The 17,713-nt window shown below is 37.9% G+C and overlaps 1 protein-coding gene across 1 annotated transcript; it reads left to right on the forward strand.

Moving 5' to 3' along the window:
• Window positions 1–1,848: 1,848 nt before the first annotated feature.
• On the forward strand, window positions 1,849–9,622 carry kxd1 (KxDL motif containing 1). Its single transcript, NM_001003469.2, has 4 exons — window positions 1,849–2,214; window positions 3,281–3,433; window positions 5,983–6,029; window positions 9,045–9,622. The coding sequence occupies exons 1-4, from the start codon at window positions 2,120–2,122 to the stop codon at window positions 9,296–9,298; spliced, it is 549 nt and encodes a 182-aa protein (NP_001003469.1). The 5' UTR covers window positions 1,849–2,119; the 3' UTR covers window positions 9,299–9,622.
• The last annotated feature ends 8,091 nt before the right edge of the window (window positions 9,623–17,713 follow it).

Here is a 17,713-nt window from a genome sequence, read left to right on the forward strand (position 1 = left end):
TTTTTCTTCTGCAGAAAGTCTTATTTGCTTTATTTCTGCTAGATTAAAAGTAGTTATTATTTTTTTACAAACCATTTTAAGGTCAAAATTATTAGCCCTTTTAAACTATGTACTTTTGATAGTCTACAGAACAAACCATCATTATACAATAACTTAACTAATTATCCTAACCTTCTTAAGTTAAGCCTTTAAATGTCACTGTAAGCTGCATAGAAGTGTATTAAAAAATATCTAGTGAAATATTATTTACTGTCATCATGGCAAAGATAAAATAAATCAGTTATTAGAAATGAGTTATTAAAATTATTATGTTTAGAAATGTGTTGAACAAATCTTCTCTCTGTTAAACAGAAATTGAGGGGAAAAAATAAACAGGGGGGTCTAATAAATCAAGGGGGCTAATAATTCTGACTTCAACTGTACATTATGTATAATGGTAGTGTTCAGTGACAAGATCCATTTAGAAATAATTCTGTAATGCCAAACATTATACATTTCAGAAATCAATGCCATACAGCTTTATTAACTTATTAAAATAAGTTAAAGTAACAAAATATTGTTGACTTTTGTCATATCATTTTTACATTGTGTATAATAAACTGAAATCGAATAATATAATAAGCAATCTTTAAACAATATATACTATTAATACAAATAAGTTATTATGCAAATGTATATTTTTACATAATTAAAATGTATTAAAATCAATTAATAAAAACGTATTTCTTAAAAATGTAATAATACAGTTTATATATAACGCCATTCATATTAATAGGTTTAGAAAATGCTTAAATAAACTGAATAAATTACTTCCACTATTCATAATAACATTTATATTTATAAATAGAAACTAATATTTACCGAAATATAAATACAGGCCTAAGATATGATACATATATATATATGTATGTATGTATGTATGTATGTATGTATGTATGTATATATGTATGTATATATATATATATATATATATATATATATATATATATATATATATATATATATATATATATATATATATATATATATATATATATATACATATATATATATATATATATATATATATATATATATATATATATATATATATATATATATATATATATATATATATATATATATATATATATATATTCATAATATCCATCTCATGTGGTGCATATAGTACTGAAGTCATTTTGGGATACTGTATTCTTATTTTATATTGTATGTTAAAACAAATTAAAACAATATTTTAAAGCCCTTTTTATTTATGTATTTATTTATTTGTTTTTATTGCAATTTTAGAACACAGAACATACAAAGGCAATAAAAACATTATGTTTACATAAAAATAAATACAACATAAAACAAAAAGAAAAAATATACAATTATTCAAAGACAGCATTTAAGGCTTTAAGATAATTAACAGTTCTTTTTGTTTGGTATTTTTTGTTTCTTTTATTGTCCGTGTCCTATTTCTATTTTTAAGTGAGTAAAATTAGGTTTTTCCACTGCACATGTACATTTATGAATAAAAATATTTCCATATATAATTAGCAAATTAACAATATACCACATTACAAAGTCGACAGTATTCTCATATAAAGAATAAAGAATCTTTTTCTTTGAATTGAAAAGCAATATTCATAACGTTTACCAAAAAAATAGAAAAGATAACACCAAAACAACTGTGTATAAATACAACCATAACATAAATGAGCAATACTCTCTTCCTTATCATCACAGAAAGCGCATTATAAATCTACATTTCATTTTAAAGCCCTTTTAAACCTCTTTCTGTCTTTCTCAACATCCAATCAACGCTAAGAAAACCCTCTAGATGCCGCCTCCCAAATGCGTCACGATCTCTCAGCGATCATATGACAACACCACAACAAAAATGTCTGCCTGCATCTCCGTCCAGTAAATGTATGATCGTTTTAGGAATACAATAAAAGCCTGCATACATGCAAAACCTCCTGCATCAGACTGCGACGCTTTAGAAACAAACAAAGTCAGACGAAAACTAGTCAGAAAGCGAATATTTTAGCACGTAAGCGATTACACTCGTCTGTATCGTTTTATTATTAGCATAACTCAATAAATCTCGTGCTTTGCTCTCGAAAAAGTTCAAATGGAGCCCACAGCTTCGGGAATATTCTGTAACAGGATGCTCAGTATGGTGAACTCTGAGGATGTGAACGCCATCATTCAAGCCCAGAGACATATGTGAGTATCCCTGTCTAGTGAAATTGAGGTAAAATTCGGATTATATTCACACATCCAGACTTTCTCCTTAACAGTATAACTTCAGAAAAGTGTCGTTTTCAAATTCTTAATAGTGAAATCATATTAGCAGCCAATGACTATCAAAATGCAACATTGTTCACAGTCAAATCAATGGTGCTAATGTTGTTTTCAAGTCACACCAAAGTCCCTGTAAGGCATATTGTATTCTATGTATTCTATAGTCTTTGTGATTTCATATAATTCATTTTCTTGTCGGCTTAGTCCCTTTAATAATCCGGGGTCACCATAGCGGAATGAACCGCCAACTTATCCAGCAAGTTTTTACGCAGTGGATGCCCTTCCAGCCACAACCCATCTTTGGGAAACATCCACACAAACATTTACACACTCATACAATACGGACAATTTAGCCTACCCTATTCACCTGTACCGCATGTCTTTGGACTGTGGGGGAAACCGGAGCATCCGGAGGAAACCCACGCGAAGGCAGGGAGAACATACAAACTCCACACAGAAATGCCAACTGAGCCGAGGTTCGAACCAGCGACCCAGAGACCTTCTTGCTGTGAGGCAACAGCACTACCTATTGCGCCACTGCCTCGCCCTGATTCCTTATCGATTATTTAAATTACCATGGTAAACATAAGGAAATTGAGGTAAAGTTGGTTTTATATTTGAACATTCTTTCAGTGATCACTTGTGATATGGTCCCTATATTGTTTACCATGGTACTGGTAAAACATTGGGTCTGAAATCCTGTGTAAGAATGACTTCAAAACAACATAACCACTATTTATTTGACTATAAACAACCTAGTCTGATGCTCATTGACTGCTAATATGTTTCCACTATTTAGTATTCGCAAAGAGTAAGTTTCTGAAATTATATTATTAAAGAGAAAGTCTGAATATAAAACCAACTTTACCTCAAAATATAGGAAGAATGTCACAAGTTGAATTTAAAACCAACTTTAACGTTACCTAAATTCTAGTAAAGTACCTAAAAAGGAAGCTGTTTAAAACCTGTTTTGATGCATGTCCTACAGGCTGGACCGCTTTGAGAAAACCAATGAGATGCTGATCAACTTCAACGGCTTGTCCAATGTGCGCTTACAGCAGATGAATGAACACTTTCTGATGCACACCAGGACTTTGATAGAGATGAAGAAAGACTTGGACAGCATCTTCAGAAGAATAAGGTGTTATGTTTGCAAATTAAGATTGAATTCAGTGATGTTCAGCAATGAGTGTGTTACCATATTTTACTATTTTGTCATTTAAAATGCCATTAAAGTAACTTTTCACAAATTAAACTCAACAAATTAGTTGAGTAATATTACATTGTAATTCAGTACATTATTTAAGTGTAAATAGAAAATGTACTCTAGTTTTCACCTGTGCATAGGGGAGAGCGGGGCACAAAGTAACACTTTTTGGTTTTGGCCAAATAATGAACAAAGTAATGGAGTTAGACAAACCATCAGAATTCATACGGTCATAGAAAACCTGGAAAAGTCATGGTATTTTGACATGCCTTTTTTCAGGCTTGGAAAAGTTTGGGAAAAAGAGAAAAACCCACAAAGTTTTGGAAAAGTCATGGAAAACATAAATCTTTATACTTGAATATAGGTTATTTACTGCTTTTCTGTCCTTTGCCAGTCACATGCTCACAATATTAGTGTGATGTAAGCATTATCTGAATCAATTTTACATAGATATAAATATAAATTAAAACTTAATAGGTTGTTGCTTGTTTTTTGATATCATGTAATCAATTTGAACATGCATTGTTTTTCTTTTACCATGCATATGTAGACATTGCATGAAACATTAGGGTCATAAAAATTTTGGAAGTCTTGGAAAAATCATGCAAAAGTTATGGAATTTTAGTAGTAAAAATGTGTCTGAACCCTGAACCATTTATTTTTACCAACAACACACAAGCCTCTCCTACTAATGAGCAATGGTTGTATGATTCTCGGACCTATGGTTTCTGTGCAGTATTGCCAAAAGTGCAGGGAGTAAAAATGTTACTATTTACCCTACATGTGGGGCAAGTTGTAACAGACAGAGGGTTAGTTGTAACACATGCTTATAAAGTTAGCTCTCACACAATTTATTTAAAATCAGTTTACTTTAAATAGTAGCTATATTTCCTCAATTTGTTTTTATTCCACATAGCACAGTATGTTTATTTATTTATCTGTTGGATAAAGACATTTGGATTTATTTCATTATTGTACATTATTATACAATTCACTTATTTGCAGTATTAGCTATAAAATAAATTTTTTTTTATTAAAAAATATTTCCTTTTATAAAACATTTTGTATAAAAAGTTCTGAACATTACACTCAAAATTCAAAAAAAAAAAAAATTTGTTAGTCTATTTAGTTGTCGAACAGTGTGTGGTTTAATTGTAACGCAACTAACCTCGCTGTGTTGTGTTTTCTTCTAAACTGGCTAGCAGTCACTGTGTTTTTTTTTTTTACATCTTTCAAAATGGTTCCATCTTTCAGCCTAGAAGAAGGTAATCCCAGCAATATAAGATTTTACTTGCATACTTACACAGATTTTTTTTATTTTTATAAAAATACCAACTAAAATAAAAAAAAAAACTTTTATGCTGCAAAAACGGTTTCTCCTGTGTTTCTCATCCAAATTTCCCCGGAAGTTTTCAATAATTGGCAGGAAGACATCTGCCGACCGACACTGTGGTGAAAACTTCGGAAGCATGACATGGTTAACCCTGAGCAAATACCTTGTTTTCCATTTTACTCCACGTTACTTTGTGCTCTGCGCTTCCCTATTAACCGTTTAACTGCCTGCCTAAACTTAAACACTAAAACCTGAACCACACTGTTCCAGTTACTATGACCATTTATGTGAAGCTGCTTTGACACAATCTACATTGTAAAAGCGCTATACAAATAAAGCTGAATTGAATTGAATTGAATCATCCAAATGGTTGACCATATATTCACTGATTTTAAATAATGACTGTTAAAGTCATTTAGGAAATGACTGTTTTAAATAATGGTTCACATTACACAGCATTGCTGGTTTACAAAATATCAAACAAACATTTTCCTGTTGCACTACTACACTTGATTTTGGTTTTATTGCAAAAAAAGAAAAAGAAAACATGTTAAATGAGAATCTAAAATATTTTATGGCATACTTCAAAAAATAGTATTCAAATTTTTGTATTCAGAAATGTTTTATTTTGAATCTATTTTTAAATAAATCAGTCTTCATATTTTCCAATTTTTTATAGTATATGTATTAATTCTGGTACATAAACCGACATATCTACCATTTGGTAGATGCTGATACTTTAGAAATGATGGGATGTGTTTTGCATTGAGTCTATTACTAGTGACATTAGTAGTTAAAAAATGCAATCCAAAACTTTTTTCTTAGTGGGACAGTTATAGGGTTAAATAAACAAGAAATAAGTGATCATACTAAATTGTATTCATATTTTAAGATTTTATTAAAAGAGTATTACTGACAAATTGGTAGCTAACAGAAGGCAAAGTGTAAAGATTTAAAATGACAATTAATTAGTATTTTTTGCTCCACTGTGAGCCCTAAACAGAGTCTTTTAATATGGCATGACTTTATTATTGTTCTAAATATGCATGAAACGATTACATTTTTGTAAAATATGGTAAAATGTATAGACATACTTTTTTGCTCAGAAAAAAAGGCTGCATAACGTCTAATATATTTTGTGTTTCCTCAGGGCGTTAAAAGGCAAGGTTGCAAAACAATATCCAGAGGCCTTTAGCAGTAAGTATTTATGTATTATTTTTTTGATCGGGATGATGCAGTATTATTAACACTGATAAATCTTAACATTCAACTATTTACTGTATTTTTTGCATTACTAATGTGTGGTCAGGTAGAATGATGGCTCAGTGGTTAGCACTGTCGCTTTACAGCAAGAAGGTCTCTGGTTCAAGTCCAGGCTGGGCAAGTTGGCATGTCTGTGTGGAGTTTGCATGTTCTCGCCATGTTGGCAGGGGTTTCCTCCACTGTCTAGTTTATTCCACAATCTAAAGACCTGGTAGAGGTGAATTAGATGAACCAATTTTGGAAGTTTCACATTCATTTTCGTCATAGACATTTATTAAAAACCCTATATAAGCAATGAACCAAAATAAAAGAAATACCTGAATATCAAAAGTTACTTAAAGGGATAGGTCACCTCCCCAAAAAATGTCATAATTTCTTCACCCTTCACTGGATAAAAACCTATATGAGTTTATTAATTTTTTTCTGTTGAATACACAAAATAAGATATTTGAAGAATGTTGGGGTCCCAGCAAAATATCTTTTTTTTTATTCAACAGGAAAAGGAAACTCTTAAAGGTTTAAAACCATGCGAGGGGAAATATTCATTTAATTGCTTTAATAAGAATAAAAACTACAACGCGATGAAGCATTGCAAGTGATGAAAATTGAAAAAAAAACTCTTGATTTAAAGCTGTTGCTGGATTCTATAGAAACAACATATTGTCAATTTTGCACATTTATACAAATATTTATTCTTGGAGTGTTATTCCTGGTGCTTTATAGAAGTAAATAAAGCACAGCATCATGGGTAATGTAGTTTTTTCTGCAGTTTTGCTGTTAATCATGATTTTTTTTAGTAGTTATTGTGTAAAACCTTTAAGTGCTGTCAGAAATTTAAATGGAAAATGAACATTATTCTTTGTTATTATTTATTATATTTTATTAGTCCTCAAACCCATAACTATAAATTATAAAACATAGAAACGTTTAAATTGGAATTAATTTAATTTCATTCTCTTTTTTTCTTCAGTTTGCTGATTTTGTGATTCACAAGTGTTTTCCATTTATTTACAGTTGTGAATTCCATTATGGGGCCTTGATCTGTGCACTGTCGAATTTTGATGTTGAAAATTCAATTCTACAGTTTAACAAAGTGACTTTTATTGACATTTTAGTATTTGAAATAATATAATTTATAACATATAAGATCTAATATACAAAAAAACATTCATTCGTTCATCGTTTTCATTTTCCTGTCTCACTTTGCTCTAATCAAGAGTTAGAGGGTAGAGGGTTAGAGGGTTTTTTTTTTCCTAACCCTCCTGATGTATCTTACTTGCCTTTCTAAATGTTACCTCCTGTGAACTGTCTTCCCCTGAAAATTGTGATGTTTGTGTACGGTCAGGGGGGTTCAATTTCACTATATGATTTTATGATTTGTGTATGTGACAAATAAAGGCCTGATTTGTTTCATCTGCTTTTGTGGGGCTGGGTCGTGGGGGCAGCAGTCTTGGGGGAAACCCCAGACTTCCCTCTCCCCAGACTCTTCCTCCCATTCCTCCGGGGGGGGGGGGGATCCCAAGAGACAGTGGCTGCGTCCAAAACTGCCTACTACTCAGTAGGTACTTCATTTAAATTTAAACGTATTACTCAGCCGTTAGAAAGGTATGTTCTATACAGTATGAATGTGAAAAATATGACTGGAATTTAGACGTAATACATCCACCATTTTGTTATGGTCACGTGACCTACCTGCATCATTTGCGTCGCTTCACTTCCATTCATAAATTCTCTTGCGGTGCATCATGGGATAGCGCAGCATGCATGGGATGCGCACTTCAAAATCTTGCCAGAAGTAGTAAGTCATCCAGGTACTTCTCGCATACTGATTTTCGAATTCTATGAATTCAGGCATACTACTTGGCTAGCATACTGATTTTAGTAATGTATAGTATGGATGTATGCAGTTTTGGACGCAGCAATAGCCTCTCCAGCGTGTCCTGGGTCTTTTCTGAGGCCTCCTCTCCATGGGACATGCCTGGAACACTTTCCTAGGTAGGTGTCCAGGAGGCATCCAGAACAGATGCCCAAGCCACCTCAGCTGACTTCTCTCGATGTGGAGGAACAGCGGCTCTACTCAGAGCTCCTCCTGTGTAAAGGAAAATCCTTTCGGCCGCTTGTATCCAAGGTCTTGTCCTTTCGGTCATGTCCCAAAGTTCATGACCATAGGTGAGAACAGGAGCAGAGATTGACTTGTAAATCGAGAGCTTTGCCGTTCGGCTCTGCTCTTTTACCACAATGGACCGATACATCGACCGCATTACTGCTCCTGCTGATCCGCCAGTCAAGCTCACGTTCCATCCTTCCCTCAAAAAACCCTAAGATACTTGAACTCCGGCCCATGGCTGGGCATAGAAATTCTGTCCACAAAAATTATGAAAAGAATTGGTGACAAAGGGCAGCCATGTCCAACATGCACTGGAAACAAGTCTGACTTGCCGGCAATGCAAACCAATCTCCTACTCTGTTCATACAGGGACGAGACAGCTCTTAACAGAGCGCCAGAGCACCCTCCACAGAATGCCACGAGGGACACAGTCGAATGTCTTCTCCAAGTCCACAAAACACATGTGGACTGGTTAGGCTTACTCCTATGAACCCTCGAGCACCCTGGTGAGGGTATAAAGCTGGTCCAGTGTACAATGGCCTGGACAAAAAACGCATTGTCCCTCCTGGATCCTAGGTTTAACTATCGGCCATCGGTTTTCTATAGAGAAACAAGTGTGTAAAATAATAGAAAATATGCTGCCAGTTTATTGCGAGGTTTTTGTAGCATAATATACAACCCAGACAATAAATCGCTTTTTCGGAAGAAAGAGCAAGGCCCAATAATGCAATTCAAAAACATAAATGATGAGGAAAAAATAAAAACACGTTTCCCAAAATACAGAAAACTGCTAATTTACTGATCATTTTTACAGTGTATTCAATCCACTTTGTTTTCCACAGACGTCAGTGAAAGTTCCAACCTGGAGGATGATGATGATGAGTTTGACCCCATCCCTGCAAGTGTGGCCACCATCACGACCACCGCGACGTCTGAACAGAGCACAGAGTCATGTGACACGAGTCCTGATGTCATTTCTCCCACCATCAGCTGCTGTTCTGAAGACCCGTCACAAGAGCACACCGACACGCCAACTTCTGACAGCCACGAACAACCAGTGTTACGGGACGAGGGTCCGGATTCAGCCGACATTTAGGTTTATTAACTCCAGATGTCACTTTAAAAAGTGTGCTGATGCAGGCTTGATGTTTACTATGCGAAAAATGTTTTTAGTGCTACTAATTCATTGTTATTTAAATTGACGTTTTATGTTAGAGCTTTTCATATATTAAAATGGATGCTGCTGTAATTATGTAGAAAGTTTATAGAAAGATTCGGGAAATAAACAAATTTAGTACAAATCCAAAGATCGAGATGCATTTAAATATGATCATGTTTAGCTGGAGTTGTGTTCACAATAAGTTAGCTTTAAGTTCATTTTGTATTGTTTTTATGGCAATAAATATGTCATGAAATTAAAGTGTGAGTTTACTGTTAATTTTTTACTATTCGTCTAAGAAAAAAATCCAACTTTTAAAATGTCATTTTTAACTGGATTTGTGGTTTTCCTAAAGCAGACAATTAAAAAAAAGATGAAAGATAAGCAATGTGGAAGAACAAATCTAAGAAAACATGTTAGCAATGTTGAAATCAATGTGTTAGCATGTTAACAACTTCTTTAAATGTTAACATTATAGTAGGAATGTCCGAGTCATTTAATTTTAAGCATCTACTGATACCAAAACCTGTTTCGATACTTCTATAATACATAAAAAAATAATAAAGAAAAGCGAAGAATTAGATCCAGGATTTTCCTTATTTTTTATTTAATTCACCTTATTTTAACATTCAACAAATCTGTTAACAAACAGAGCACTTCTGTGAGGTAGCTTAAACAATCAAGTAATAACCTAAATCCTTCACTTCTGACCCTTAGTGCGACAGTAAATATACAAAAATCTAATATAAAAACAAATAGCAGCTCAACTTAAAATACCTGGCAGGAAACCCCAAGATATCCCACAGTTTGCTATGGCAATGTTGATGTCATCAACTTTATAACATCTTTAGACCGCAGACATACTCGTGCTTTCTGCTTCAAGCTGCTTCCGCATTACTTTTCCGGCATTTAACCAATAGCGGCAGGTCTGCAACAAACTGTTGTCATGCCGCATGCGTTGCTATTTCTGTAAAAAGTCAACAAAGAGGTCTAACTCTGTGCCACTGCAGAACTATAGATGTGTTAAAAATAATGAGACTATATATGTACAAAATCATATATATTCGAGTCCTGATCAGGAAGTAACGTCCAATTCCGATCAAATCTGAAACCGTGTGATTGGCAAAGCAAGGCAAGTTTATTTATATAGCACATTTCATACACAATGGCAATTCAAAGTGCTTTACATAAACAAGAATAAAAGAGACAAGTAAAATAAAAATAAAAACAAATAATAAAAATGCGTAAAAACAAAACAAAACATAAAAACAGGTAAAATGTGATATAAAAGAATGAAGAAGAAAAGTAAAACATAATAGTGCAATCTGTCGGACGCAGCACAGTGCTCATTTAGTAAAGGCACAGCTAAACAGATGTGTGTTCAGTCTTGATGTGAATGTGCCTAATGTTGGAGCACATCTGATCATTTCTGGAAGCTGATTCCAGCAGCGAAGGGCGTAGTGGCTGAAAGCTGATTCACCCTGCTTTGACTGAACTCTTGGAACTTCTAGTTTATTTGATCCTAAAGATCTGATTGATCTGTTAGGTTTGTATTCAGTGAGCATATCTGTGATGTATTTAGGTCCTAGGCCATTTAGTGATTTATAGACCAGTAATAATACTTTAAAAACTATTCTGAATGTAACTTGCAGCCAGTGTAGAGACCTGAGGACAGGTGTGATGTGCTCTGATTTTCTGGTTCTGGTTAGAATTCTGGCAGGAAACAGCCGAATTTCCGATTTCCGATCATGTGATCAGATCTGGACATCCCTACATTATAGCAGCATAGTTACCTTTCTTAAAGCATGCTAGCAATATTTATGAACCTTGCTAAAAAAGCTTTAAGAATATTAACCATAGATTAAATGAAAATAATGTCAATTTGTACCACAAATTCAAAGGTTCATTTCGTAAACAGCCTCTCTCTTTTTATGAGTGTTATAAACAGTGGTGTTGCTAGACATAAAGCTCTACTTGCGGATGTCCCCTTCTGCACCACTTCAATTTGCAAAGACAAAGACAACACCAACGTAGTCCTAACTGCTCGCTGAAATCAAGCAATGCGCAAGCTGTTCTCCAGCAATTTTCAAATACATTTTCAACAATGCTCTTGTTAGTCTCCTTCTGCTGCCTGTTGTGGTTCCATTATCTACAATTAAAATAACTGCCACAGAGAAGACATCCAACAATCTATGCCCACCACCACCCCCTTCCTCTTGGAAGGACATCCATCTATGCACTCATCATTCTGCCTTTGAAGGATATTCCTTATCATGCATTTCGAGTCATTGCTAAGGTGTAATTCCTATTTTTCTCCAAATGCTACACTCCAGTATGTAAAAAAACAAAGACAGCACTAATAGAGCTCTACAAGCTTGCTAATCTCCAGCAATGAACAAGCTGTTCCCCTTGAGTAGAAACCATGACATGTGTCTACCGACATTTTTGGAGTTTGCTAGACAACAATCACCCTGAAGAGTAAGAAAACGAGCAAATGAATGACTATGAGTTGGCAGAGCTCAGCTTCACAGGTGCTGGTGATTAATCAATAGTAGAGTATCTAACCAGTGCATGCGGAGCAAGCTGTTAGACTTCTTGCTTCAGAGCCTCACGAGAGACTGAAGAGAACCTTCTGCTAAGATGTCTTCCAGAAAGAAAGCAGTATTCCATCCAGTGCAGGTGACAACCCATACAGTGGCAGCTGTACTGAGTTTAATTCCCTTCCCTGGGAGTTTTACTGGTTGCTAATAGAGCAGTTTTAAATAAAATAGCAAATTCCCCTAGCGCCTCATTCACACGGGGCTTCAGTGTCAACGCTTGACGGAGGGCGTGTCTGAAGTTGGGGCTAATGCAGTCATCATAGCAGCGTCAGCCAATGAAATTAGTTAGCAATCGGCTACTGTCTGAGCTGGTGTATTTGCATTAAGCGATCTGATTGGCTGACACTTCCTTCATCAGTTTAAAAGTTGAAAAAGTCCCACTGAAGCGGCGCTGACAGATCCACAATGCAGTTTGGCAACGCCTGACGTCACCCATTCAAAGTGAATAGGAAGCATTGAAGCTGACGCCCCATGTGAATGGGGTGTAAGAGAGTAACAGGACCAAGAAACAAATCGTTTTAATGATTTCATCTTTTAAAATGTTTCTGGGTGCTGTGATTTCCTTTCCCCGGATGACAGGCATGAGTATTGAGTCACATGTCTGGGGTCCAGCATGTTGAGGCGGGGCTCACAGACAGCTCATGCCCTCACTACAAGGATATGACTGTTGTGCAACTGAGGTTGCGGCGCACACTAGCATTAGGGTGTGCCATCCCTGCTGCTCCTCGCAAGTTGGTTAGCACTCAGGCAGGCTTGAGGTTCACAGTGGGGGCTCATTCATCGCCTTCGGGCCAGTAGACCTCTTACTACCCCACAGTGCACTCCATCCAAGCTTTAAGTGAGTGTGCTGGGAAGGCCACACTCTCATTTGATAACACAGAGGACCCGATTTCCATTGCTGCATTGAATCGTGGACTGACATGTTCTGATGACAGTCTGGACCCACTACCGCCCTCCGGGGGTTGTGAGTGACGTCTCTGACATATTGGCCACGCTATCCCAGGCGCAGAAGCTGGCTTAACAAACCTTATCCCTATTCTCCAACTTTATTGGGGACAACATTGAAAAACATCTCACTGCTGGCCTCCGGGCTGGCGTTGACCCAATTTTCATTAAAAGAGCAGTTTTCTTCCTCTTAGCGTGTGCAAACCTGACACCTGCCAGTCAAGAATGCACCACCTTCCAGCACCAATGCATATTGCCACAAGCTCCAAGGGTGCAAAAGGACAGGCTCCTTTCTCTTCCTTCTCCAGCCTCTTCACAAGATCCAGGAGGAAGGTAAGTGACAACCTCTTAATTTCAGGTCTTCCCAGAGACAATCCGCTTTCCAGGGTGAGCTTTTTCCTCCCAAGCTGCCCCACTGCTGGCACGTCAGTGATTGCTCCGATGATGCCATTAGCGGGAGCTCTCCCAGCCTCCCAAGTTTACGAGCATGCATTTTACAAAGGTCAGCCCCGTGTCTGCGAGATACTGTCCTCCTAACGAAGGAAGTAATCGTGCCGGTCCATCTAAGGGTGGGTTTCAAAAATTGAGGTGGGTTAAGACCAATGCTAGATCTTTGTATCTTGGACCACAATCTACACAATATGCCATTCAAGATGCTTATGCAGAAATGCATACTCCAATGCATCCATCCTAGGGATTGGTTTGTAGCTACAGACCTGAAGGACGCGTACTTTGATGTCTCCAATTGTGCACGCTACCGACTGCTTCTCCAGTTTGTGTTCGAAGGTTAAGCATGGCAGTATAAGGTCCTCCCCCTTGGCCTTTCCCTGTCTGCGAGTTTTCACCAAGCTCGCAGAGTGTGCCCTTGCGCCTCTTTGGCTCGCCAGTATCTGCATACTCAGTTATCTTGACAATTGGCTTATAATTGCTTTGTTCAGCTTTCGCCACATCTGTTGTTGTGGCACAGTCCTTTAATAAATATTTTATGGAGTGAGTGGATAAATAACTCAAAGGCTTACAGCTGCACAGTCTTATTTACAGATAAACAATGCTAGTGTTACAGCTTTGGTATTAAATCTAATGAATAAATTAGATGTCAAAAAGTTATTAAAGAGCCCATATTATGGGTTTTTGAAAATGCCCCTCAATGTAGTGTGTAACACAGCTCTAAGTGAAGTGAAATATCCAGCTAAGGCTTAAATCTGTAAGAGTACAAGGTTTAAAACAGTTGATTCATTTATAAAAGAGTCGACTCATAGTGCTTCAAATGAGTCGCCTTGATAACGAGTCATTAGGTGTTTCGCCATGACGTACCAATGAAACCAAGTTATTCACACGCACGCGCAAACCCGGGAGATTTGAAACCTGCGGCCCCGCCCTCTGACACACAAACCCACACACACACACACACACACACACAAACATGCCGGTCGATTGAAGTCACACTGCAGATGGATATTATTGAGTCTCTACCCAAAGATGGAACCTCAGCATAAGCCCAGCTTTAAGCAGTTGGAAACTACTGGAAACTTCTGGAAACTACATGCTACAAAGAATACTTCGTTTGTTAAAGGAAGGATCAGTAAAGACTATGGACATGTGAGAACCTGGATCGGTTTCATCCTCCATATCTCAAGTGTAAGTACGTGCGATTAAAGTTGTTGCCTAGTTTACTCTAGCTTGCAAATGTATTTGGTTGTGATTTGTTACTTGTAACCGCGTGTACTGTATCAGGTTAACTCTATATTTTCATATCGCGTGCAAAGCCATGTTAAAAACGCGACGCGTGCTGCTTTGTTTACGTTCCCGTGGAGGAGTGTAATGTGTGTGTGTGTGTGTGTGTGTGCGTGTGCGCGATGTCGTCTGAAGGAGGGTTATGTCTGTGTGTGTGGACGCGTGCGCGAGGACGAGGGCAATATTTGTGTGTGTGTGTGTGTGTCTGTGAAAAGAGCAGAATGTGACAAGCTAGGAGATCTCCTCGCCAGTGCTTGGGAGTTTTTGCTCAATAAAATAGTTACTCGTCTGTATTTTCAAGTCCATCGTTTGTATTTACATTGACCCACGGGCAGATAAACTCCACGCCTTACACTATTGATTGTGTATGCACTGTGACTACTTCTATTTTGCTGATTAGCTGCTGGGCATTTCACTCTGTCTCTGGCTGAAAGCAGTCAGTGTCAAATAAATAGCAGCATACTATCATCGGTTAAATCAGTGCAGATTAGCTTCACGCTAAGGAGGGGTTTGGGAACAAATGAATCACTGGACGATTCATACGGGAGTCGCTGGGATAATTAGGTAAAAATAAATTCAGATTATAAGACCATAAAAGTGTTTTTTGACCTTGCATGCATATTAGACTGTTGCTGGAGACCCTTATAACCAAAATATGACCCTATTTCATGTATAATATGGGCTCTTTAAAGGTTCAGGACACTCTGGATAACTTTTTTTTATATTAACAGATTTGTGTGTGTTGAGCATCAGTTAAGACAATGTTAGCACCTGTCAGCTTTAATTGTGGGGAAAACTGGATAATTTTGAGCTTTTGTCAGCTAATTTCAGCTTCCGGGTTTAAAATGATTTTTGGGGCGGGATCAAAATGGGCGACGTAGCGCAGTACTGCAAGTGCAATGATGACGCGTCGGTTTCTCATTATTATTCATAGCGGAGTTTTCTTATCCTATGAGAAGAGCCGGATGCCTAATTATTCATGAGACCTGCCAGAGTCAAACCCGAGCTGTGAGACACGGCACGGGCACACAGTATTTAGCCGTTCATGAAGGCTCATATGCGTTTGTTTCCATGATCCACGGGGTTTGTTGCATGTTTTCCCCCGCGATCTTGTCAGGGCCGATCATACAGCAAAGCTGTGTGTGTGCTGCAAGCATTTTTGTCAGGAGAGCAGCACGAGAATTAGAGAATGGCGGACGCTGTCTTTTATCAGGAGTTCGTTCACATTCAGACACATCACTGTGCTGCTGTGTTTGCCTAAATCCTCCATATTACCAACAGGGCAAATGGTTAAAATAGACAGGTCAGGAGACCTGCTGCACTGAGTCTGCTAGATACGGGGATTGAGGGGGAAGTCCTCATTTATAGTGTTTACATGAATACACTTATCTTTATAATGATATAAATTGTGGTTATGTGTATATGAAATTACGAATAACAAATGTAGCAGGACATTAAATCACTGTTCATTTCTTTGCATTTTAACTTTGTAAACTATAAACTCATGCGTCTCCTCCCGGTTTGTCTCATTTTGTGAGCTAGCTTCGTTCGCTCACGTTCTCCCCTGCTGGCTACGCCCACTCCTGCCCGATGCTCACGGAGCTCCACGCCCATTAATCATGCATCTTTTGAAAAAATTCTGAAGTAGACTTTAACCGAAAGTGGGGGGTGTCATGGCCCTTTAATACCTATGATACTGTATCGCCGCACCCTCAGCTCTTGGACTGACCTTGTCTTCTATGAGTCGCAGTGTCCTTAGAACAAGCGTCAAGACATGTTGTCATCTCGATGGACATGGGCTGGGGGGCCGCGTGCAACGAGCATGCAGCTGCAAGTTCATGAACCGAATTCCTACTGCACTGACATATCAATGGCCAGCTGATATGGAAGCACTTCGGGAAAGCCCAGGTCAACATTCTGCTTCTCCTGAAAATTTGCAGTTCTTTTATTCGCTGACTGAGGCCCTCTTTGGCATGCATGCGCTGACGCAATGCTGGCCCCAGGGCATGAGCAAATGAGGCCCCCATACGTTTCCCCCAGTGACCAACTCGCAAAGGCTCTGTGCAAAGTCAGGGAGGACGAGGAGCAGGTCCTATTTGTTGCACCTCTCTGGCTCAACTAGAGCTGGGTTTCCAAACTCACACTCCTCGCGATGGCCCCTCCCTGGCATATTCCCCTGAGGAAGGCACTCCTTTCTCAGGAACAAGAAAGGAGTGGTGTACTTCATGCCAAGAAGATCCCCAGACTTGCCAGATTAGTGTTGTATTATCCTTTCTTCAATATAAGCTAGAGCATAGGCTATCACCCTCCATACTAAAAGTCTACATTGTAGAACATCTCTGCTCACCATGATGCGATGGATGGCAGCACGGCCGGGAAACATATCTTAATCATCTGGTTCCTCAGAGGCGTGAGGCGATTAAATCCATCCTGCCACCCTCTTACACCCTCTTGTGATCTCTATGCAGAGAGATTTGTTTGAGCCACTCAACTCAGTATCCTTAAAACTTCTGCCCATAAAGACAGCTCTGCTGGTTGCATAGGCATCAATCAAAAAGATTGGGGGATCTGGAGGTAAACTGTGCCTGGGATTTGAGCAGGCCTACTTTTACGTTATTCTGTGCAGCTCTTTATCTGTTATGGTTGTTTTCAAAAAGAATTTGCCGCATAAAAACAGAGGTTGGCCCATAGGATAATTGATGCCATCATCCTCGCCTATCAGTGCGAGGGTAAGCCATGTCATCTGGGAGTGAAAGCGCAAGAAGTGTTGCCTCCTATTGGGCATTAGCACGTGGTGCCTATCTTACTGATATTTGTAGAGCTGCGAGCTGGGCGACACTTAACACATTGGCAAGATTTTAAAGTCTTTGTGTGGAGCCCATTTCTTTCCATTTGCTAGGTAACCTCGGCCAATCGGAAGGAAACTGAGCTTGGTGTCAAATATGCTTGCTGTGCCATGCTCCCTAACACAGAGCTCCATGCACTTATTGTGCTCTACTTAGTGAGTGACTCACTTGGATATCAAGTGACTCATCCCAGCACCTGATTCACTCGGGTACCTGGCCCAGCATAA

This window comes from Danio rerio, chromosome 25 (assembly GCF_052040795.2).
Source record: "Danio rerio strain M-AB ecotype USA chromosome 25, GRCz13ab, whole genome shotgun sequence".
Lineage (NCBI taxonomy): Eukaryota > Metazoa > Chordata > Actinopteri > Cypriniformes > Danionidae > Danio > Danio rerio.